General features: G+C 34.3%; 1 protein-coding gene across 1 annotated transcript in view; it reads right to left on the bottom strand.

The window, feature by feature from the left end:
- LOC145662704 (vanin-like protein 2) overlaps positions 1-26006 on the bottom strand; it is a 134695-nt gene that overhangs the window by 43005 nt on the left and 65684 nt on the right. The window contains exons 4-5 of the mRNA XM_081728555.1: positions 23281-23433; positions 6398-6567 (exon numbers count right to left, since the gene is read on the bottom strand). Of these exons, the coding sequence (XP_081584681.1) occupies positions 6398-6567; positions 23281-23433 (323 nt within the window). The remainder of the gene's footprint in view (positions 1-6397; positions 6568-23280; positions 23434-26006) is intronic.

Raw genomic sequence — 26006 nt, 5'->3', positions numbered from 1 at the left:
AATTATATCCATTGTCATGATTTGAATTTTAATCATAAGCAGGAAATTTCACTCGATAAGTTTTTACCATTCAAAATATTTTCGAACGTTTCGGATGAATTTGTCAAATTGTTATTAAATATGATTGCTTAATGTTGGTGTTTACTGCTAAGCGGTATCGATATGTGGGAAATTATTCTGGAGACGGAAGAGCAATTGTTCCTACTCCATTTTCTAGTCAAAATAAATGAAACTGTTGTGTGAACATGAAAAAGGAAATACGAAATGTTTCATGGCGTCATATCGACACCAAATTTTCAACTTCAGTTTTCAATCGAATTCTTTTGAGAATTTTTAACCCGGCGGCACTGACACCTGTTAATGTGACTTGAGCACTGGCCCCTAGTCTCACAGACCCTTTTGTTAAATTTTAATTCTTTACCTAATCATTGTTGTTTATTTTTTTTGTTGATAACTTTATTTTGTATTACGCATATTAAACAAGTATGCTGCGAACTTCAATACAAATGTTACATTTTAGTGTATCTTTGGAAAAATTGAAGAGTTGTGAAAAATATGGTAGAATTACAAAACAGGTGTCACGGGTCTGTAAGACTTGGCGCCAGTGCCGCCGGGTTAAAAAGGTGAAAATAAAAATACATGATTTTTCTAAAAAACGACTAGTTTCGTAATTTATATTATATACCGAAATATTTCATTATTCATCCAATAATATGGAAGGAAAAAACCAAAAGAGGTATCTAAAGTTAGTTTTGAAATGAAAGTCTAGTTTTACTTTCAGTGATTATGCCATTTACGCTATTAAGACAGATAAATAAGAAAAGTAAGCGGTTGTAAAATAATTAGTGGAATAAGCATGTGGGAAGAAACAGAATAACTTCAGAAAACCCAGGACACAACGTTGTCTACTACAAATTTGAATAGCCGGAAATCGAACTAGGAATCTCTAATATTAGAGGTATTCGAACAGGGATAAGTTTTGTTTTTGACTAAAACGGCTACGGCGACATTGTTCATATTTCATAAACAAATAATTTACTAATAACTCTACAATATAACACATCATTTTTCTTCTAAAAACCAAGAGAGGGGGTTTACTGGTGCAGTAGTTTTTTTAATCAATGCTCCCCGAAACAGCTTGGGCGATTTAATCATATTTTAAAAATAGACGGGTTCAGGAGATATAAGGGCACATTGGGAAGCAATTGGATTATTAAAGGTGATCGGTGAAAGTTTTATAGAGAAAAAGAAAGAGCTGTACGTTGTATTTATTGACCTAGAAAACGCTTTTGACTGCGTGAATTGGAAATTGTTGTTGGGAGTTCTAAAGAAGCTTGGATTGGAATGGAAAGATCGAAGACTCATAATTAAGAAACTTACATATGAACCAACAAGTGTTAGAATAGAGGAGGAATGATAGAGAAAAGTGCAATTGGAAGGGAAGTTCGACAGGGATGCTACTTCTCGCAAACATTATTTAACATCTCTCTAAAAGAGATGGTGAAAAATAGCCTACATAAGCAAGATTGCATTTCGGTCGGAGGTAGAATGATTAGATGTATACGGTTTGCAGATGATATGGCACTTGCGACGGAATTTGGAAAGAAAATCAATAAGATGTTAGAAAACTTGAGGAAGGGCTGTGAAGAATATGGGATGAAAATAGTGTTAGAAAGACAAAACCATGGTGATTGGAACGAAGCGGTCGGTGTCAAATATAGAAGTAGGAGGGGAGAAAATAGAACAGGTGAAGAGTTTTAGATACATGGTGTAGTATCATTAATGATGATATGAAGTGAGAACGTGAAATAAAAGTAAGGATAGGAATGACGAACGAAGACTTTAGGAGGAAGAGAAGTCAGTTTTTGTGGGACGTTGAATAGAGTTGAGGGACGTTGAATAAAGAGTCGAGAAAGAGACTCATAAAATACTTCGTGTGGATTATTGTACTGTATGAAGCAGAAACTGGATATTAAGCAAAAATGATGAAAAATAACTGGAAATGTGGGTGTGAAGAAGAATGGACAGAATTAGTTAGGTCAATTGGAAAACGAATGAAAGGGTGGTGGAAATGGTAGGGAGAAAAGAACAGTTTTAGATATTATTGAGAATAGGAAGAGAGAGTGGTTTGGGAGATTGGCAGGAAAGGAACTGGAGAGACGTGCTAGAAGTTATGGTGGCGAGAAAAAGAGGGAGCAGGCGAAGAAAGCTTCAATTAATGGACGATATCATAACAGAAAGATCAAACGTAGAAACGATGAAGTTAGCGGAAGACCGTGGCACAAGGAAGCTTCTCGTTTGCGGGAAATGACCTGCCAATAACGGCAGAATACCTATTACGATGGTGATCATAAATATATATCTTATTAACAATCCAACAATACAGAATAATTAATTTTTTCATAAAATTTCGGAAAGGTTCACTGATGGGACAAATTTCTTGAGAAACTTCAGAAAAGGAACCAGCAATTTTGCTTTTATTTCACAACTGTCTTACTTGTTAGCAACCTTAATGTAACATAATTTACTTATATCACAAAATTACGGGAAGTAGTTTACTGGTGAAGAGTAAGTGAAGGGTACGGGGAAAAAACAAGGAATGTCCATGTATGTGCTTTTTCGGGTGCTTTGTCCTATCTGTTGGTGACTTTCGGCACTATTTGACTGTCTATGCTATGCATGCGTAGATGTAGAAATGTTCATGTAAAAAGTGGCAAAAGATTCCATAACCCTATTCTTTGTACGCGGTTTTCAATATTAAAACGTTGTTTTCTCGAAAATGCAGTTTTGTGACATTCCTTGTTTTTTCCCCTTACCCTTCAAGTTTAGCCTGAAGAATTTTCAACAAGATAATACTAAGAATTATATTTAGATTTTATAATATATAATTAACAATTTACAACATGAAGTAGGACCTAATTTATAGTTATAATTGACTTTTGACTAACCAAATTCAACATCTATCAGTATGAAAGTCTCCTTTCTGTGAGTAAGGCTGATGAAATAGAATCTTCGTGAAATATTTTTTCCGTGGGTGATGCATGAAATATTTTGGACCAAAATGAAATGTTCAATAAAAATTTGTTAACAAAGTAACATATAATTAACTGAATCGTATAACGCTGAGGTCAATTTATTTCCACCTTCTACGATATCGATATAAAGCCATGGACACAATATTTTGAAATAGATTTATATGAAAGTGGATTTGAGATCTAAAGATAGAGAAAATTTTGATTCAGGGAAACGGACATAAGAAGGATGTCTTAGAGACAAAGCCGAGACAATGGTACCCTTAAAACTTAATTTTAACTTGAGGAATAAAGACCAAAAAATACCATCTACAGCTACGTTCCGTAACTTGAAGTTAAAACATAAACATAATCTCACCTCTCAGGTCTTAAATAATAATATCATAATACATTCATTCATCCAAATTTTCTTTCATTTAAATCAATTATTAATTTCTAAATTACACACCCTTCTTAAATCAAATTTATATAGAAATGTATACACCGCCTATACTCAAAACTATTTGCCATCTACTTTAATACATTATAGCACATTAACATCAAATCTTAAACTCTTAAATTCTAAATTAATCTCAAAAAATCTACAGGTTAATCCTTCTTTCACCACAAATTTAGCTTACAAAATTGCTCCTGTCTCATGCAAGGTTACGCCAGTTGCAATTTATGTCACGGTCAAAATTCCAGTATTACCAACCTATACACATTTTAGGCTATACAAAATAATTAAATATCCAGTAGCTTCAAATGCTACAACCTGTTTCCCACAATTAAAATCTAATCTAGTAATATTTTCAAAAAGTCAGGTCATTCCTTTAAATTCTTATAGCACTCACTTCTGTAGTGTTCAAAATAAACCTTTTTTCTGTAAGTTACCTATGGTCTCAACACAGCATTCTAAAAAAACATTATGCCTTACACACCTACGTTTCCCCAAAGTAGCGGGTCTCTATCAAAAAGTTTGTAAATTTAAATGTTCATTGAATTTAAATATAACAATCACTCAAATTAATGAAACTTCATTCATTATTACAAATCCACAAACTAATTTATATTATTTGCACTTAAATGGTTCAAAATTTCCAATTCATACGTATGGCACCAAAACAGTACATGTCACAATTCTTTGTGACACATCAATTGTGGATCAATACGCAAATATCCTAATCACCCAATTTACTCCTTGTTTAAACAAAACAATTCAATATAACCACTTTCTTATACATCACACCCTTCATGTCACTAACACCCTTTTTCAGCTACCTAAAGATAAAACTTTTCCTTTTATATTAAATTTTACTAACATCCCTCTTAATTATTCGCAACCTATTACGAAAATCACTCCCATTAATTCATCCTATGTACCTATGTCATAGTCAACAGTTATCCCAAATTCATATGTCTTTCCTGTACATGTGACGAGCATTAATATACAATTTCTGTTATCTGTAGCTAATAGCGTAGCAATAGTTATATTATATAAAAAACAAAAAGCTACTCAAAAACAAACACAACAAAAACAACTTACAAGTGAAAGTGAAAGTGTCTTGCCAAAATAATATAAAAAGCCTCACTTCAATTAACAAAACATTCTATTCGATTCTCTCTTCCATTCCTTGTATTTGGAACATCTTAAGATTCTACGTTACGTCTGAAGAGGCTTCAATTCATTATGGCAGCACACTCTCCTGGCTTGTAAGTTGTCTTTTCCTATCTTACCTGATTTATGTTATGATGACAAATGCTATACAGATTGTGGGTAGGTCTCTTTGTGACAGGACCTAACTATCGAGGTAACGACATATTCATCTTAATTCACATATATATGTACTTGTTTCTTTTACATGTTTTTTTTTTGGCTCCCATAAATCATTATGTATTCTGTTTGAATATATCTGCCCATGCTCGAAATGCAGATTGTAAATTTTGTTAATTGTTCAGCATAATAAAATCTGTTAACAGATCCTTATCACATTTCATTCAAGTACATATACAAAGAAATACATTACTATTAATATATTTTTAAGAGACAAATCACCAGGACACAACAAACTTTACTTTGGGAAGATAGAAATGAAGGAAGTATCGTAGCGAGAAAAACATGTTTCAATGGTTTTTATCTTAATCATGTATTAGAAATATTAGTTTTCTGTCTTCCCTGAGTATTGTCCCTGTCTTCTCTCACTCTTCAATGAGTTTTGTTTTACATGAGAGATGAATTGATGTAAAAGTGTGAAGAAATTAGCTTAAGCCTCTTCACAAACCTCAACCCCCACTTCTTTGAATTTAGTGAATAACTGAGACATTGAAGAATATCAGAAATGCACAAAGTAAGCTAGGTAGTATCAATCAATAGCTCATAAATAATTCCCAAGTTTTCTTTATAGAACAGAAATTTGGGTGCATAAGCTATGAACGTCATAATTGTTAAGTGCCCAAATTTATACGCTATATTAGGACTTGCGAATGCATCGAACGTGGTCTACTAGTCGACCGGTAAGTTGAGGTCGCCAGCGGTAGTCAGTGTCACACTGTCTGCAATGATCATTGTTATTATTGTATTATTTCTTTTGCATGCTATGAACAGATAAGTGGAATTCCAGTGATTTCTGAAATAGGATTAGGAATTAGATTTCTAGATTTTTTGGCATGTATGGCTTTAGCCCGTCACGTATATGAGGGATGACGTCTCTCAGCGATCACACTATTCAAGGAAAGCGAAGAAATAAAGGATTGGGGAAGTAAGGAAGAAGCCTCGGACCTATATGTTAGGTACCATCCAGGCATTCTTTTGGTGTGAATTAGGAAAACCCAAGAAAACCTCACTTAGGATGGTTGCTCTGAACAAAACTTTTACACTTTTTGGACGAGTGTTCAATCCTAAAAGACTGGCAACTCCTGCGCTATAAGAAAGTGTTGAAAGCAATTATTAGTTCATGAAATAGCATTTTGCAGATACTATTTTGCTGATTTCCACATGTTTGATGTGTTTTATTTTCTTGAAGATATTTAATAAATTAAAAAAAAATAGAGCTGAATTTAGCGAAAAACAATTTGGCAAACTTTCTTGTTTCTGAAGGATGTAAATTTAAACTCGTTGTTTCAAAAACTTGAATGCACTCAGAATACAACAAGCATATTGAATGGAATATGAACATGTCATGCTCTTATTAGCCTAGCTACAGTCCAGTGGAATATTCTTAAATTACATAATCATGTTCTAGTTTTTCAGGATGAACCAGTAGGTGGATCATTCCAATTTTAGAGAAACTTGACGCCGGCCTCTTACACTGAGCATACAATAACTCGATCATATTTCGACCATTATGTAAAAAAAATTAAAATTATTAGAATATAAATTAAAATACCTGGCAACCAAGCTGCCATGCCTGTCTAAGGCAACGTTAGTATTGTATAGATAAAATCCATCGTCAGGACACTCCGAATCCTTGTCGGTATTGCAAGGTTGAATTTCAATAAAATTAGCTACCACATAAATTTGGTTTTGTATGGCAGCACAAGACAAATTTTTGAGAATCTGAAATAGAAGGATTCATTAGAATGTACTAATTCCTAAAGGCATAATAAACATCTGTTTTACTAGTTTTACAGTAGGTTCAATTTACCTGATATGAACAATTATGCTATAAACAACCTGGATGCCCTTCTCATAATATTCTATCTCGCAGTTCAGCCTTAAAATAATATTAAAAACAACTGTTCACAGTTTTCCTGTATAGTTAGTCCTTAATCAATACAATTTGACAGCTTTTTCACACATAAATTTTCATCCCACTGAGAATCTAAGTCTTTGTAATGAGTCTTCCTCATCTGCAGGGTATTTCAGATGAAATGTTCAGTCCTTGTAAGACACAAACAGCTATAAATGAAAGAGTAAAAATGTGAGATAAGAAAATGTTAGAGGATCTATCGAATGGAATGCTTTGTATGTTTCATACGAATCCTAGGGAGCCACCTGAATTTTTTAAAAATATGTATGAGTTTTATCATTGAAAAAAGTACAGGGAAGAAAAACTTACTGGGAAAGGTTGTTCGTGTTACACCAATGAGGAAATGACCACCATTTAACTGTGAGTTCTTGTATACTTGTTGCCAATACTACACGAAGCAGGTGAAATTACTGTCATTTAAAAGAATTAAGAATAGGAAAGTACAGACAATCATAGCTAAGGAAATGATGCATTAGCATGGGCAGCCAAGCACATGATGGAGAAGAGCAACACAGGTGTTTAATGTAAACGTGAATAGTACAAAGTGCAATAGCCGTCGCGTGGCGCTGCCCTGTGTAAGGTGCAACAAATATACAAGCTGTGATGTAACAAGCGTCTAGAAACAAAAATAATTGTACTGGCGTGGACAGTATCCAAGTGTCTGCACTAACCATTTACTTAATACTAGATTATTCATGTGCAAATTGGGTACATGCGTCTTATGCTTGCTCACTATTGTTCAAAGTTTTTTCCAAAAGTTTCAGTACAATGCCACCCTGGTGCTGTATCTTGGTGATACGCGTTTAATTTTGCTCTGGTAATGCTTTGTAAAACACCCATTATATGCAACTTCATATCTGATTGTGATGTATCAATATTTCCTTTTTCTGATCATGATTGTGTATGGATAAAATTGGATAACGCACTAAATAAGGAGGTTGATATCTTGTCCACGGAATGTAAAATAGTTGTCTCTAGGCCAATCACTGAGGGTAAAATATCTGAGTTCAAGGATTCACTCTGCAACATGAATTGGTTTGAATTACTGTCGAATTACAATTACTCTAATGTACTGTTTAAACGCTTCTTGAATTTATTTCTCTATAACTTTGACTTCTTCATCCCACAAAGAATTTGTAAAGTTAATCAGACCCTACTTAAAAAGCCACATAAAGAAAATAATTCCACGTGGTACACCCCTCAGTTTTACTCAATGAAGTGTGAGATGATGTTACATTTAAACAAATATAAGAAAGATAAATAGGAATACATATAAGCAAGCTGTTAATGAAGCGAGAAAGCAGTATACTTCGTTAAAAATCGAATCGTCTGTTAATAAGTGTAAACAAGCTTGGAATGTAATTAATTCTATAGTTAAGAGTAATCGGGACTGTCTTTACCCCAATCCAGAAGATTTTAGTAATTATTTCGTGAACTCCGTAGATGAAGTACACAATAATATTGACAAACTTGATGTAACAGCAGTCAATTTAATGGAACAATCTGTAAAACCTATACACGATATTTTGTATTCAGAAATATATCTCCCCAAGTAGTTCTCAACATTGTAAATAACTTTAAGTGTTCAAACAGTGTTGACGTTTATGGATTGTCGAGTAATCTAATTAAAACAGTTATTGATTGTATTGTTCTGCCGCTTACTCATTGTATTAACCAATGTCTAATACAGGGAATCGTCCCCGAAGTTTTAAAATTATCACGAGTTCTGCCTGTACATAAAAAGGGGCCCGAAAACTGTCCATCTAGTTATCGACCAATTTCTCTGGTACCAGTCTTCTCAAAAATTCTTGAAACTGTGATACATATGCAGTTATGTGATTATCTTGATAAGTATAATGTAATTACTGATTCACAGTTTGGTTTTGTAAAGGATAGATCTACTGTTGGAGCGATCGATTCGTTAGTAAAGGTTATTAGAGGCTTTGAAAACAAGGATTCAGTTCAGGCAACATTTTGTGATTTAAGCAAAGCCTTTGATTGTGTTGAACACACAATTCTCCTTAAACAAAATTAGCGTACTACGGTATCAAGGGTTTAAGTTTTAGATTATTCAAGTCTTACTTAGAAAACCGTAAACAAATTGTTTTTGTAAATAACAATAAATCTGGTATTGCATCAGTTAAATACGGAGTACCCCAAGGTTCAGTACTTGGGCTACTTCTATTTTTACTAATGATAAATGATCTACCTTACTTTTTATCTGCTTACTCTATACTATATGCTGACGATACGACCTTCCTAAATACTAATCCTGACCTTAGTAGACTTAATTCTATAACTGAAAATACATGGGATCAGGTTGTGATTTGGTTTAAGGCTAATGTTTTTTTTTTATTTATTTAACGAGAATAAAACTCAACATATGACTTTTAGTCTAAAAGAAGTGCTTGTTGAGAATAACTCAACATGTGTGAAGTTTCTAGGTATATATATTGACAACAAGTTATCGTGGGAACAGCATATTAATTATATTTCTGGAATACTCTCAAGAGTAATATATCGGCTAAAACAACTAAAAAATCATGTTTGTGATAACTATGTCAGATTGGCTTACTTTGCTTTTTTTCAGAGTATAATTTTGTATGGTATATTATTTTGGGGTAACAATTATCATGTAAATAGCATTCTTTTAATACAGAAAAAGGCCATCAGAATTATTTCAAACGTAGACAAATTAGCTCATTGCAGACCTTTGTTTATCAATCTTAAAATTATGACAATAATAAATCCATACATTTACACAGTACTCCTCTATATAAAAAGTAATCACCAAATTTTACAACTAAGGCAAGACATTCATTCGTATAATACTAGAAGCAGTAAATTCATAAATGTCCCATATCAATGACTGTCCAAATCATTAAATATTTATGAGACAATTGGAATAAAACTATATAACAAGTTGCTTGCATCACTAAAAGATGAACATATAGATATATTTAAAAGTAAGTTATACATTTGGTTAGTTGCAACGCCCTTTTATTCTTTACAGGAGTATTTTAATTGTTCAATAGAAGTGTAACGTATTTTGAAATCTCGAGTTTAGCTTGTATTTATAATGCATATTGTTATTGTAATTTATTTTATAATGTCATTTCATCATTAATTTAGTTATAGATCATTATTTATTTATACTTAAGTATATCAATATTGTATCACATTTTGACGTTGTCTATTGCTATGTATAGCTTAACGGCAATAAAATGCTTTATTATTATTATTATTATTATTATTATTATTATTATTATTATTATTATTATTATTATTATTATTATTATTATTATTATTATTATTATTATTATTATACATGGTATGCTTGAGCCATACTCACAAAAATAGAAGTACATGCAGGTGAGGTTTGGGGATCATAGAAGGAAAGGTGTTTGAAAGCCGCGGAGAATTGTCTTAAGTTATTCTTCTGTAGTAAGAAAGACAGTTAAATGCATGGTGGTAACCATTTCTTAAATGATGTTCCATTCTTTCCTACAATAAAATGTTTGTTTTACGCAATATATAGATAATATATCCGGGCATTTAAAACTTTCGAATGACACCCGTTACCAAGGTTAAATGATAGAGGTCTTGCACAACACTCTAGTCAGTGCGTCACCTGAATTTTTACTACCACGCTTTCTGTTTTATCCTTTTACCTCCAGCTGTTTGATTCATAAGCACTGGATATTTTATTTGAAACACCCAGTATATAATAATAGAAAAATACTATAATTGAGTAATCTTTCTCTCTTTCAACATCAAGATAATTTCTTAGAATAATAATAATAAATAGCAAGTACTTTATTAATAAATGAGTGTCAGTTAACGTGCAGTATGCTTACTAAACCATCGGCCACGGTATTGATGTTTTTATTTGCCTGTCATAATAATCTTTTATCAATGTCAGGTTATTTGACTATGAAATAGTAGCATTAACAGAAACCTGGTTAAATAACAGTTTTTTTGATCATGAGTTTTTTGATATTCGATACTCTGTTTATCGGAAAGATAGAGATAGTGCATGCAATAAAACACGTGGGGGAGGCGTGCTACTGGCATTTAAGAACATAGAAGTGATTCAGGTTATATATACCGATCTGAACATGGATGGTATTCTTGTGAAAGTAAAAATTAATTCAAAGGCTGTTTACATTTGCGTTGTGTATATTGAACCGGACTCCAGTATCTCTCAATATGATTACTTCTTTCAATTTATTGAAGGCAATTGTGAAGTAGGCAGCATTATTCTCATAGTGCGGGATATGAACTATTCTCAAATTAATGGAACGCAATTTTCTTTTCTTAACTTGACAGGCAAATATCGGCATTTATATAATTTTCTATTGTATTAAGACCTAACATCTCTTAATAATGTATGCAACAGCTTAGGACGAACGTTGGACCTCGTACTCTCTAACCTTACTGTAGAAAGAGAGCTGCATCCTCTCGTGAAAGAGGACATGCACCATCCGTGTCTTCTCATAAATATATTGTGTAAACGGTCAATAAAATCTAATTCCCATAAAGATATTTTAGGTTTTAACTTTCGAAAGGGAAATGTTTTGCGACTTTACAAAGATCTACATGAAATTAACTGGTTAAGCCTGGGAACTTACCGGGATGTAAATAGAATGGTGGACCAATTTTACGAAATAATTTATGACGCTTTTTGCAAAAGTATTCTCTTGAAAAAAAGGTCCACAAAAATTTTTCCAAGTTGGTTTACAAGTAGTATAATAGAAAAAATAAAAAATAAATCGTACCACCATGCTTTTTGGCTGCGGGGAAAGGGGAATTGTCAATATCATTACAATGAATTTTGTAAATTGCGGAAGTGAAACAGGAAATAGCAAGGGAGTATAAGTTATTTATTTTAGAAACGGAAATTAACACAGGAAGACCCAAAACAATTTTGGAACTATATTAAGAGTAAAACGCGACATCTCTCTTCTGGGCCATTGTTGTACGAGGGACGTAGCCTGAGCAAAAATGATGAGATTGCAAGTGCTTTCGCACACCACTTTCAATCTGTATATGGACTAGCGTCGTCAACTGATGATACCGGTAGTTGTCACTCATTTGGTGATAATATTGATAATAATATTGTGTTAGGCTCTTCTTTTATTTCGGAGATAACCATAGAAGAGATTGAAAGGGCAATAAGAAAATTAAAATCTAATAAATCAATGGGAAATGACAACATTCCTCCATATATTGTTAAAGCATGTATTGATATTTTCAAATATCCTCTAAGTACAATATTTAATTTTGAAATAAAAAACAATGTTTTTCCTGATAAATGAAAGCACTCAATAGTTTGCCCAACTCCAAAATCGGGAAAGAAAAACAATTTTGAAAACTTTCGGCCTGTTGCAATTTTACCCGTATTTGCCAAGATATTTGAAAGTGTCCTATATGTTCGAATACTAAATCACGTGCGCCCTGCATTCTCGGTATATCAACATGAATTCTTACAAAGTAGATTGACAGTTACAAATTTAAATATTATTACAGACTTTATAGCTTCTTTGGACAACAATGGTCAAGTAGATGTTATATACACTGATTTCAGTAAGGTTTTTGACACAGTACAACATGATGTTTTACTACATAAATTAGCTTTATTTAACCTTAGTCCTGCCATGATCAATTTCTTTTCCTCTTATTTGCATAACCGTAAACAGTCTGTTATCTATAAAGAATTTCTTTCTAAAGAAATAGACATGATTTCAGGAGTTCCGCAGGGATCGAACTTGGGACCTCTTCTCTTTTTACTTTTTATCAATGATCTTCCGTGTTGCATTACAAATTCAGAAAAACTACTGTTTGCAAACGATCTCAAAATATATGCCAAAATCAAAACACAAGAAGACTGTTATTTATTACAACAAGACCTAAATAAGGTAATGAATTGGTGTAAGGTAAACAAACTTCAGATGAATGTATATAAATGTGTGTCTGTGACGTTCAGTAGAAAAGAGTTTTCTTGCGAATATTGGTATTCCATTGGTGGGGCAAATTTAAATAAATGGAACTCAGTGAAAGATTTGGGAGTAATATTTGATCATAGGTTAATATTCAACCAACATGTAGATAAAATAACTAATGAAGCCTACAGGAACCTCGGATTCGTAATTCGAATGAGTAATGAACTTAGAAATGAGATGACATTGAAGACTCTTTACTTTTCGTATGTTAGGGCTAAATTAGAATATGCATCAGTTATCTCGAATCCATACTTAAAATCTGAATGCCAGAAAGTTGAGCAATTACAAAGTAAATTCTTGAGATATTTTGCCTACAAAAAGACCAGTTTTATCCAAAATTTGAGCACTATACCAATCTTATTGATAATTTTAAATTCAGGACGTTAGAACAAAGAAGAACACTAACTGACTTAATTTTTCTCTTTCGGCTTCTGCATAATAAAATTGATTGTGCAGCGCTGCTACAAAATCTATTTATTCAAACCCGTCCCTCAAAACGCGTGCAAAAAATTCTTTTGCCGGAAAGCAAGGACAAATATACTGTATATGTCACCTACTTGGAGAATTAGTGCTGCTTACAATGCAATAAGTAAAGAGAATGTGTTTTTAGATATATTCAGTAACAAAAAGCGTCACTTCTGGAACCAAGTTTTGGAAATCCTATGATACACTTAATATATTTTATTTGTCTTGTCTTGTTATTATGTATTTATTTATGTATGTATATAAACTTATTTATCATCATTACTCTTACTGGTTAACTGGACATAAACACTAATGTTAACCATCTGTAACTGGAGTTTTATATTCTGTTGAGGGTACAAATACAAATAAATAAATTTGCCTGCTGTTTCTTCTGTCCACGTGATTTCCTTAGAAGAAGAGCAACAACCTATGACGTCATAGTGTATTTAGTTGGAAATAGTTGAGAGGGTAATCCATCAAGTTTATGGCTAGTTCGTTTTTTCTTCCTCTCACCTCTTTACATGTTTTCTATAATATCAATGAAAGTATAAAAAAATCCACCTTCTTTTGTGTTTATGGGATAGTGCATCTTTAGTTCACAGATTAGTACATTCTTAGTTCAAAGATAAAATTTGTAGCTATCAATGTATATTGAATTGTCACATTGTATTCTCTCGCCCCTGCAAGATATTCCTTTACGTCTATTCCTTGTGAAATCATATTCCCAGATTTCTAAAATTCTTGGCACAGATGAGTTGTATATATATATATATATATATATATATATATATATATATATATATATATATATATATATATATATATATATATAATTTACTTTTTCAGTAGTTCGTCTCTAACATGTTAAGGGTTGCAGTACGTAAAAGGTGTCACAGTTCACATCCTCAAGACATCGTCATATATAAAGTAAACAATGCAAGAGGATGTATAAGGCGAATCTTAAGAAAGAATGTTAGTGTTCTACGTCACATCTCCTTTTCCAACATCACTTTATCAGCTGATTTGTCTTATGTACATACTTCTATACTTCGGCAGTAAATAAAAAATCCTTTCCTGGATTCAATACATTCTTCGAATATCGTCAAAGTGGTTGTCAGCCTTTTATAATATCTGTACTTCTATATTATTGTGGGTTATAGAAGAAAAATCTCGTCCAGTTCTTTACCAGGAGGTAATGAGCCTAAGATCGATGGCACATTCCCGCGCTGGATGCCAATGCTGATACGTTGGAAAAGGAATGCAGTAGCTCGGGGGTAACCGGTTTTGATCGCTAATCGATTACCAACTTCGTTAATGAAATTAGATCCTTCGTGACCCCAAGACCCACTGGTTTCTATTGCTACTGTTACAAACCAATATTTGTACAGTAGGTTTGTATATTTTATTCTTTTGTCGGTTTCCCTGTGAGCGGCGACGAGACCTGCCTGAGCAAACGTATCGGAACTTGTGAAATCCCAGACTAGCGCTTTTCCTTTTTTCCACGGTACCAACTTCATGCCGTCAGGCCTTTTACCATCAGAGCGGCAACAACCATTTGGTTCTTTTATTGAAGGAACTCCCACTGATACGAGAGCTCTACAAATGATGTCGTCCACATTATGATGTCGAGATTGTCTTCCCGCACTTTTTTTTACGTGATAAACCATGTAATTCTTTATTATCAACATATGCGTTGCACGCAGGACAGTGGTGAGGCTCACATTTATTAGCACCTAAGCGTAGAGTGTAGGAATACGAAAGCTCTCATTAGAAAGGTGAGGCCGAGTGTGTGAGAGCTTGAAGCCATGCATCGTTTTTAGAGGAAGAGACAGCTAACAGCCTGGCTTTGTCATCTGGCTTATTAGTTGATGATAGGAGTGAAGATAAACGAAGCTTAACTATGGGTTCATATCAAACAGACTGGACATGTCTTTTATCGTTTGGTGGGGGATCCATTCCAACCAGACTAGTCCATTTATCGATACAGTCTTGTATATCTCGAATCGAGTCTAAATCAACCTCCTGTTGAAGAAAATTAGTTCTCGTGGTCATACAATGATGCGAGGAAAGAAGGTATGGCGATATCCATGGCTCGACGAATCCCAAGGCCTCCATTCTGAACTGGTAAGTAAGCTTGTAACCATGAACTGTCTTTCAAAGAAGAGTTTAGTATGGATTCCAGTCCTGTTCTAAGAGTGTGGTAGAACTTGTCAAGTAATTTATTATCCTGCCAGGAAGGGGAGCAACGAAGCAAATATAGTAATCTTGGAATTGAAAGTGAAGCTCGTAGTAAATAATAAGCGGAGTGTGCAGAAATTTTTGATAATTGACAAAGAAGAAGAATTCTAATTCTGATATCTTGTCCAATAAAATTTTGCTCCTTGATTCGGCAGAGATCGCAGCGCCTAAAAGTTCCGCGTTGGTAGATGATAAGAGTTTGATACCACGTGCTACTTCGTTAAATCTTTCATAGAGGTCATGAACTTCATCATATCTGGCGCTCAGAAAACTCACTTCACATTTGGAAGAGTTAAGAAACAATCCAATAGATGAAGCTTCTAGAAGAATTTTATAAAAGCGCGCAGTACTACGTCGATATTTCCAGCTATTGTACCGTCGTCTAAGCATCAGATATTTAAATCTGTGTTAATATCCTTAATAATGTGATGGATGCTTAGGGCAAACAGTGCTGGTCCAAGTGGGTCGCCTTGTTGTACTCCACGTTGTGAGTGAATTATGTTATCACTTATAAACAGATTGCTTGGTTCAGAGTAGCATTGGTAGATATAAGGATGGTAAGTTGGAAAGTTAATTTTAACAGATTGTAACATTGAGTCGCAGTTAAGTTCATTAAAGGCGTTGCGGAAGTCAATTTTTAAAAATGCTTTCACTTCAGTATGGGGAGATGAGTAGTACATTCTGGCAGCATGTAAAGCTGATTCTACTTCGAATGGTATACAGACTCCTAGTTGGTGTGGTGATAATATATTAATTAATGAATCTCGTATCCGGAAGCAGATAATTTTTGCTAATAAGCGTCTTCAAACATTGCCAACAGCTATCGGACGAATTCCACCGCGGATATATATAGGCGCGGATCCAAGGGGGGCTATAGGGGCTATAATCTCCTTTCACGCTCAGATATACACTGGATAAAATGGGCTTCAACCCTGTTTTATACTGGATAAAGCTGCGCATTATGGTTTAGCCCCTCCCTTGATCATATCCTGGATCTGCCTCTATATATATTTGTAATATTTGGTTGTAATGTCGATTCTGTGGCAATTAAGATATTTTATAATATTTAATTAGTAGTCCCAAGTATTATGAATCGTTTCCTAGTTAACAACAACAACAAAAAAATCAGAACATAAAAAACGAGAGTTAACAAAAATTAAATTTACTGTAATAATGAGCTATTATGTTTTCAGTAATAGAAGAGCACTCTTTGCTTTCCGGACTATCTTTGAAATAAAAACAAAACAGATAGACATACCTATTTGAAACATTTAAGTACAAGCATGGAAAAACATTGTTCTTTGAGTAGTTTTTAAAAATTACATTTCTCAGAATGTGAAGGTAACTTCAAAGTTAGATTTTGGATATCTGATAAAGGTTGCAGGTAATAATGACAAAGTTCAACACTCAAGATTTGTGCTGAATTTTAACGTTGTTTATTTTCTTTCAATACGTTTTCGAACGATTTTTGACTATACATAATCGACTCTGTTTCCACTCTTTCAAGGCGCAACACTCTGGGCAAAATCCCAGTGACATCCACTGAAATAGCTGCTGGAAATTAAAGTTTATGAAAATTATATTTTGGTGATAGGAGCTTCAGGTTAATGTGGTTAGGTCAATTATTGTACATTACAGATCACACACCAAATTAGGACATATGCAATAAATATGAGATAAATAATTGAATAAATTAAACAAACACACAGCGTCATGGGATAAATTCAGAACTGAATATTATTCAGCGAAACCCACTAATGAAGCTATTGATCAAAATGCTTACCATAACAAATCTGGAAGATGAAATACATTACGCTTAAATAACATTAAATATGTATTCATACAAGAGGAACTAGCTGATACATTGGACAAACATTGAAGATATATATTTTCATACAATTGTGAGACTAGACTTTACCCTGTATCCAGCCAAAAGGCAATACCAGAAAAGAACTATAGGCCATCTAGTTAACTAACCCGAAATAGGGATGGCCATATTATTTCGAAAAAATATATCAAAATGTGAAGTTCTCCAAAACGAAAAACTTAGAAAAAAGTGAAAATCGAAAATCTTTTAGGAAAAAATCTAAAAAGTTATTGAAAAGCGAAAGGACGAAAAATATATAGATTTTTTAAAAAATAAAATTAAATTTAATTTAGTCTTTTTTAAAATTTGAATTCACATTTTAGAAGTCATTATAGCAGGACACTCAGTTTTCTACCCTACTTTATATGAAATATCTTCAAAACAAACTAAAAGTTAATACAATATTATTTTCTTGGTATGAAAATGTTTGTTTTATAAAGCATACATATTGCATGTTAATATTATTTACAGAACATAAGAACACGAATGGGACCCCTATAGACGAACCTTAATAATTAGTATCAGTTCATATCGTTGGTCTTGAGGAAAATGTCATTAACAAGCATTTTACAGATTTTGAGAAAGACGATTTTCCTTGAGAAGATTCTTATACGTATTTCAGTTAGTGAATAGTAATATTCTGTTTCTACTTCTAAATATTGGCAAACGTAGTTGATGACTTCTTCAACATCAAGTTTGTGGTGAAAAGAGGACCGGCCTTAGGTGATGCGGGGCTCGATTGGAAACATTTTGCGGGGTCCCACGTTTAGAACTAACTTGCACCAAGGTCTGTAGAGCCAATATATATAGGCCTATATATTGTGCTCTCCCTACTAGTCCAGTGGTTATACCCATTTCCCTTTATAACGTTTTTCCATCTACAAAATATTCTGGTGAAAACGCTCATCCTGTTCATTGCTTATAGCAGCTAATTTTTCAGAGAAATGCAGACAGTGAATGAATTTTAAAATACATATTCACCTTTGTGCCTTGCAGTATTTCAAGAATTTTCTGTACCAGTATTTCATAGTTTTCTTCTCTTACAACTAAACCTATCGATGTCGAAATTTAGTTTCTTGACCAAACTTGGCAGAGAAGTGTAGAACATCAAGAAACGAGCGTAAGCAAAAATTTGAACTGTTTCCGTCCATAAAGGTGGCCGCAGTAACCAAAAACGGATTGATCAGAATAAGTCATAACAATGTGTTTCAAGTTTGAAAATTTCATTTTATTTGCAAAACAGGTAAAGGGATGAAAAAGCGAAACACATTAACCGACACTGGGAGGAAGTAGACATCTACTTGACGGTATGTTTATCAAGGCCGCCATCTTGTATCTCGCTCGACTTTATTTTAAATAGGAAGAGGGTCATGTAATATATCAAATTTGGCTAGAATTTTACGAGAAATACAATGGTGTTTCTATAAGTTTATATTTGTAAGACATAATGAAATGCACATTGATATGAATTCGTTGGTTCAAAGATTTCTTAATAGCTGTATCTTTTTGAAAAGAATTCAAGTCAGGAAAACCAAAGTACGCTAGTGAGAACATCGTAGGTAGCTACTTATGAAAGGTATAATCAGCTTTAAATCGTTATCGACTCAGACAAAATGAAATAGTGATGAGACCATCACAAACCTTAAGGAACTAATGGAAGATGGATGACATATTTTCCATTGGATTATTCTAGTTAGAAGGCAAACTTTCATAAACAGCCACCTATTCAGTACTCACTAGTATACATTCGGTTTTCCTGACTTGATTAAAAAAGAAAATACATCAAGGGATTTTTCGCAGGAGAGGGCAAAGTTTGTCCTCTGGTTTTGTATTTTTAATATACCTATATTAAGAGAAAGGATATGCAAAGAAGTCGCGCCGAGGCTGATTTATTTGATACCATCTCGATATTCACTGTAGTATCACATGACAATCAGTAAGAACGCCAAGAACTTTTACTTAGTGGGGTTCAAAATAAAAGAGGGTGTGCATCAAGAATAATGATATACATTTTTACACAAACTGAAAGAATACAATATTTTTACGCTCAGGGGTGTCTGTAAGGAAATTTGGGAGAGTATTAGGGGTGTTGGGGGTGTGCAGAATACTCCTTGGACATAATATCTAATTTTAGAACAGAAGTTGTAAACGTAAAAAAATAATGAAACTACTACAGCATTAACTTAGAAAATATTTGCTTATGTCCGGAAACTTAATACAAACTTTTCATTTACTTGTTAGGGAGAGGTCATACCCTCCATTGTTGAGCCATGCTGTACTTAACAACCGAGAGTAGCAGAGCCATCTTAACGGTACCATAGCCACTTGGCCGGGTCCCGGCGAGTAGAATGGCATGTATTAATTACATGTATTAGGAGCAAAATTTAATCATAGGAACCACAACACACTTGTTTGCTCTGGGGCTGAATATGCTGTTAAAACGGCAGTGGAGAGTAGATTAGATTGGACAGTAGAGTAGATGGCAATAGCGCGGGACTCGATTGGAAACAATTGGCACAATCGGCTTAAGGCCGATCCTGGCTGAAAATGATCAAATACAATCTATAACTTAGCATCACTAAAATTTGTAGTTGAGACTTTTCCCTTAAGACCGGCGATACTTAATCATTTTACATTTTATATTTTGTCAAAGATAATTTATTATTTAATTATTTTGATACTTTCACGATCAGTGTATGTAAGTACAAGTAGTTCCCTTGGGTAGTTTATTACTCTTAATTTTAAGTGATAACTGTCAATAATGCATTAATGATTACTATTAGCTAGTGCTCAAAAAAAGGCATCATGTACGGACTGCTTACCCACCCAGTCGTTGAGTCGATATTGCTCTTTTACCCTTATGAAACGAATTGACTCTATGGGATCTTTTGACTGGATCGTTCGACTGTTTAGCTCGTTTGGACCGTTTGATTCCCTTAAATTATCTAAAATGTGGGCGGAATTTACAATATCCGTCTTCAACACTGATCGCCATAGCAGAAAAACAGTAACAGAAAGCGAAATGAAGTTTCCTGATATTTATTCAGCGCCATATTGATAAATTTCATCCAAGGCTGGATTTAATATTTTGCCGCTCCTAGGCCGAAATGTGATTGCCACCCCTCTCCCCGACGTACAAAATTTTAATACAGAATTAAAAAAAAAATAAACTTCCATAATGCATACCTTTGTTTCGATGTTTTTGTGTATGTTTAAAGAATTTTCATATTGAGTCTGCTGCGAAGAAAGATTTGGAAAAAAATGAAATGAAATCTTTAAGTTTAACGTCCCACGGTTATGCCGGTTAGGCTAAAGAAGACGGTGATAATGAGAAATGAGTGAAATGGTGGAATGAAGAAAGTGGGAGGAAACGGGAGAACCCCGAGAAAACCCACGAGCACGGTGTTTGTCCATCACAAAGTTCACACGGCGCGAGCTGGGATCGAACCAGGGACCCCAAGCACCGGAGGTGAACGCTCTACCACTGAGCCACCGCGCCCCCCAAAAAAAGATTTGGATTGTTATACATTTATGTTTCTTTTTAAATGGAAGTATGGAGAATAATTGGTTTTATTTTTACAATACGCAGTTACACAATAATAAACGAAACTTGTTTTGAATTTTGGCCATATGGTGTGAATGTTCAAACACTGTTTAGCCATATATTTAGTCGTAATATCACTAAAACGAATCGAATAATTGTTTTGATTGTTGAAATGTATTTTCATACTGAAACACGAAATGTTTAGTTTGATTACACGAAATAAAAGTTTTTTTTTTTTAATATTACCATTTTTTAAAAATTAACACCGAAATCATAAAAGTAAATAAAACAGGCGAAAAGAGAATTACGAAATATAAGAAACTTCGTTTATTTTAGTAATATTTATTCTTCTTCTTCTTATTATTATTCTATTCTTCTTCTTCTTCTTCTTCTTCTTCTTCTTATTATTATTATTATTATTATTATTATTATTATTATTATTATTATTATTATTATTATTAAACTTAATTTTGTCTAGAGCGCTGCGCCCCTAAGCCCAGTGGTAAATCCAGCCTTGATTCCATCTCTGACTTGATTATTCTATGGCAACTTCATCAGGGCTGTACGGTCTTATAGTAGCAGATGATGTGTCATGGATCGCTTTCATAATTCTCAGTCTCTTAGGCGAAGACTGGATCGCTAATTTCACAACTTCAGCTGCAGTTCACTTGCCCGATTTCACAAACTTGATTCTGCACCCAAGCACAGCTTTTCGGAACTGGCACTCTTTACAGTTTCGTTCACATATCTTTGCTTACTTCGTTGCGAACTCTCTTCGAACACTTTTCTTGGTCTTCCTCTTATCTTTTGTTCCGAAAGCCGTGGTGTTGTTGACGGACACTGTGATGGTTGTAACACCGGAAGTGTTTTGTCTTGATCAAGCCACTCCATATACTTATTGCTAAACCGCTCGTATATGTAATTGCACGCCCGCTTTTTTGACAAAAGCTTTGATACAAATACTTCCTCTACAGTTTTCATTTTATTTCTGCATTTTTCAGCAAGTTCACTGACACCACACTTGTTTAATATTTACTGTAGTAATTGTGCATTACATTTTAATGAAAACCCATTGTAAAAATGCTCTTTAAATAACACTATAAATAGTTCTCTTAATTTTCATAGTTCTTCACAGCACGTTGCCACAACTACATGCAAACAATACACTCCAATAAGGAAAGGGGGAAAATGGGGGACGTGTGTTTTCCTGTTCTATGTTCGATACAAGATATATGGCCGAACTGTCCAAGAATAGTCGCGGTACTCTTTGGAACTTTTCTGTAACTCTATGTATAGCAATTATTTCTTCCTTGTTTTGACACTGCACTAGTCCTTCATACTACCTGTACTATATTTACACTAGGCTTACTTGTTAGGTTCACAGTCATTTCAGAAGTACACTATATATCTAACGCTTCAATATTCGTATTGAAACCTTGTTACTGTCAATTAGGGAAATTTAGCGCGAGCTATTTCTCCGTCAGCAACTCAGGCACAACTAACTGCTGTACGCCGTTCGAAAGAAACTTCAACTTTGCGCGTATGCACTGGCTACTATATTGTGTTCACAAAACAAATTCTTACGGTACATCACGGACTGGTATATAGGGACTGTTTTGACGGCATTTCTGATTAGTTTCATCACAACATTGTTTTCTATTTTTGGCGCCGGAATTCGTTTTTCGGACTTATGTGCGGCGCACCCACAAGATTATTTGTGTGGGTGCCGGAGCCCCGGAACACCCATGTAGTCGGCGCGCATTTTCATGAAGATAAATTTTGTAAAATTCAGCCTCATTGTCCAGGTTAACATGGTATATTTAGATGGCCGTTCACATCTGTAATCACTTTAGCGGTTATTGCTTTATTTTACGGACCACTCTTCTCCTCAATACCTGGTGGTCTTTATCTCTCAGAGTCGTAGTTCTGTCAGTATTGTACTTAGGACATGCTATTCTACCATGCATTGTGACGTTGTTATGTGCTTAAGAACACTGAATAAATTTCATGTCTATGTAACGGATACCCTAACTAGACGTTCATCAACAATTAGGTCTTTTTGAAATCAGCAAGATCTGATACATTGTTAATTCACCACGGCGAGATAACGTTCACGAAAACAATACCTTTCGCTACTACTATTCATAATTTCCACTACCGGCAACAAACAAGAGAAGGTTGAATAATACAGTGTTTCTGTACGGTCAGGAACAAGCTAGAGTTTTGTCATGTGTTCCCACTAATCTTCTCAGTATCTGTAGACATCCACTAAGAATCAATCTAGTATGATCTGGCTTTCAGCATTGATTTTTGGATATTTTAATCAGATTTTTTTCTAATTGTTTAGATAGAAGTTAGTATATACTGTATACCACAGGATATTAATTTGAATATATCAACTTACCGTAGATGTAATTTTGTCATTGTTGCAAATATTTTCTGCATCTATAGAGGATGGTTGGGGTACTTCTTGAAAGAAGGCTTTATCTTCAGATCTATTGCGAGGTACATAGATAGTTGTTATTCCGCACTCGGGGAATACAATTATATCAGCTCCCTAAGAAAAGAAAAATGATATGATTATTATATTTTAATGGCCGTATTTCATTGCATACGTGGTAAATTGATTTGCAATATATCACGAACATTATTGTAAAAGGTCAAGCTTTCCGTTCAGAACTATTTTCAATGTAAATTTCTATTGATTTATTGAATAGAATTTAATGATTTTTATACACATTGTAGATGTATTCATCTATATTATGGTTTAATTATATTCTATGGTTTAATTATATTAAGGCGATCTGAAGTTACATAAAAAAGTATTTTTGTACAACAAGCAACTTCTAATAATGTGATTATTTAGCAGATGCGCTCGTTACTAACGAAACTAGTGGAACATTATATTCGAGGAAGACTGGTGGGGTTTTGTGGGTTGTGCAGAAGTGATAGTACTCTTGTGATCGAATGATACACCGTTTTGTCTGGTAACTCAGAATAGTTTGTAACCATGTCATGAACAGCTTGCAGTGAGAGCAGGTAGCGCTACGGCCTGGTGAATAACGAAAACATACACACAGCATTGAATGACGAGTTGGAATGGTCACGGAGTTATCATACTACTGATATGTTATCATCAGTGAATTAAGTAGCAACTTTGCGTTGTACTGCGTGATGTTTAGTTTAGTGTACCAGAAGTGTGTTCATGAACAAGAACGATGAGAGCCATGCAGAAAAAGGCAGCATGTGTTATGGCTGGCGGAGCACAAATAAGTGATTACAGTACGAAGACAGTTTTGTCACCAGTATCAGAAACCATTCTAGGAAACAATTCAAGGAAACAGGTAGTGTGCAAAACATTTTACCTTCATACCGAATACATCAGAGGAAACTGTGGGAAGAATCAGTTTCGTGTGCGTAGTCTATAGAAGTCAATATCAGCGGCGTAGCGTAAGGGAACGCCGGTATGCCCGGCATCCCCTGTTAATAAGAAAAAGTACGTATTTAATTGTATATAAATTGTTTGCTTGTAATTATCACAATTATTTCCACTGCAATCTTCTGGATGTGCTCTTTCGCCTTACTTTGATAAGCGGAAACTACGCATGCGCGTCACTCAGATGCACATTTTCTATCTTTCCTCTTGTCGTATGCTATGTTCCTTGGGCATCCAGGTCTACTGCAAGAAATGGGGTTTTTGTCTGCTTTCTATCGAGTGCGCATGCGCAACTACTTGCTTTGTTAACTCTCTTCACCCCTTGCAACTCTACATTTTGTTTTAGATATACGCTGGCATATCTTCAAGTGTTTCCAACTCTATATATTTTGAACTAAGCTATAGTTTCTGTACAGAACGTACGAGCGCTAACGTCAAGGAAAGAGAACAAAACAGAAATGGCTAGTTCAATGCCTTTTTGAAGCATGTCGGTTATGTAAATAATAGTATAAAAAGAGTTATGATTTAATCGTAATTAAATCCATCGTAATTGTAATCGTAATTAAAGGCAAACTATTAATCTTCATAAATACATAGTATGTCCAGTGGCGTGGCCAGAAACTCTTTGAGGGAGCTCACACACACAAGCATAAATATAAAGCATTCTGTATAATCACGGTCACCGATCTGGTAGACCAAGAGAGCCAGCATTCCCGCCCCTCGCAAAGATTGCTTGGGCCGTTCAGTCATTGGCACATATCCCGAGGAGATGAGGGGGACATGTCCCCTCTATCCGATTTGAAATTCTGATGATTTGTATCCGAATGCCACAAAGGAAAGTGGGATGAAATTGAGGTCCCTTGACTGATTTCATTTTTTAAAAACTCGTGTTTTTAATATTTCATTGTCATTAATTATTCTTAGTCTATTTTCAACTATTTGTTTAATTCCTGTAACGATTCCTAATCATTGTGATCATCATAATTTTGCTCAAATAAGAGTATTGTTGCGCCATACATAGTTGATTTTCTTTCATAGTTTTCGGGAAGTCATTATTTATATTATTACAAAACGAGTGTCCTAAAATTTTAATGTGGATCATTGTGGATGCGTAAATAGAAACATATCAATTATAAATATGCATGTATTTAGATTTCAGAATGTGTTCACGGCACTTGATACGTATCACAATTTCATCTACATCGCCTGGTATATAATATACAACAGGTTCACCTCAGAAATCAGATTCATCTACCGTAATATGAGTTTCATCACCCCTCCCCCCAGAGTAAGCCTCAAATATGCCCTCCTCCCTCAAATTTGCCCTCCTCCAAATGTTGAAGACAACTCTGATCCTCCACAGCATTGTTTTTCAACTTCATAAATATTTTGAACATCGCTTTAAAAACTGGGAACGGTCAATATTGCAGACAGATTTGCGCCCCTGCCTTCAGTATCTGGATATCTCACAACGAAATATATACACAGAAACAGGCCCCCAGAGTTGGTTTAAGTGTTTTCTATTTGCATCTTCAAATGATATATGTATACACTTAAGCTCATATTTACGAATGGGCGTCTGAGTTCCGGACTCAAGATAACAAATTTCTAGAGGTGACTTTTTAAAGAACGAGATTGAAGTATGGTATGCGGAGAAAGAAGCTGCCCACGAGAAAGAAATAAAGGGAACTATA

Source organism: Thermobia domestica, chromosome 10, assembly GCF_964235325.1.
Source record: "Thermobia domestica chromosome 10, izTheDome1.hap1.1, whole genome shotgun sequence".
Classification (NCBI taxonomy): domain Eukaryota; kingdom Metazoa; phylum Arthropoda; class Insecta; order Zygentoma; family Lepismatidae; genus Thermobia; species Thermobia domestica.
Note: the sequence above shows the minus strand (reverse complement) of the source record. Positions and strands in the feature narration are given on the sequence as shown.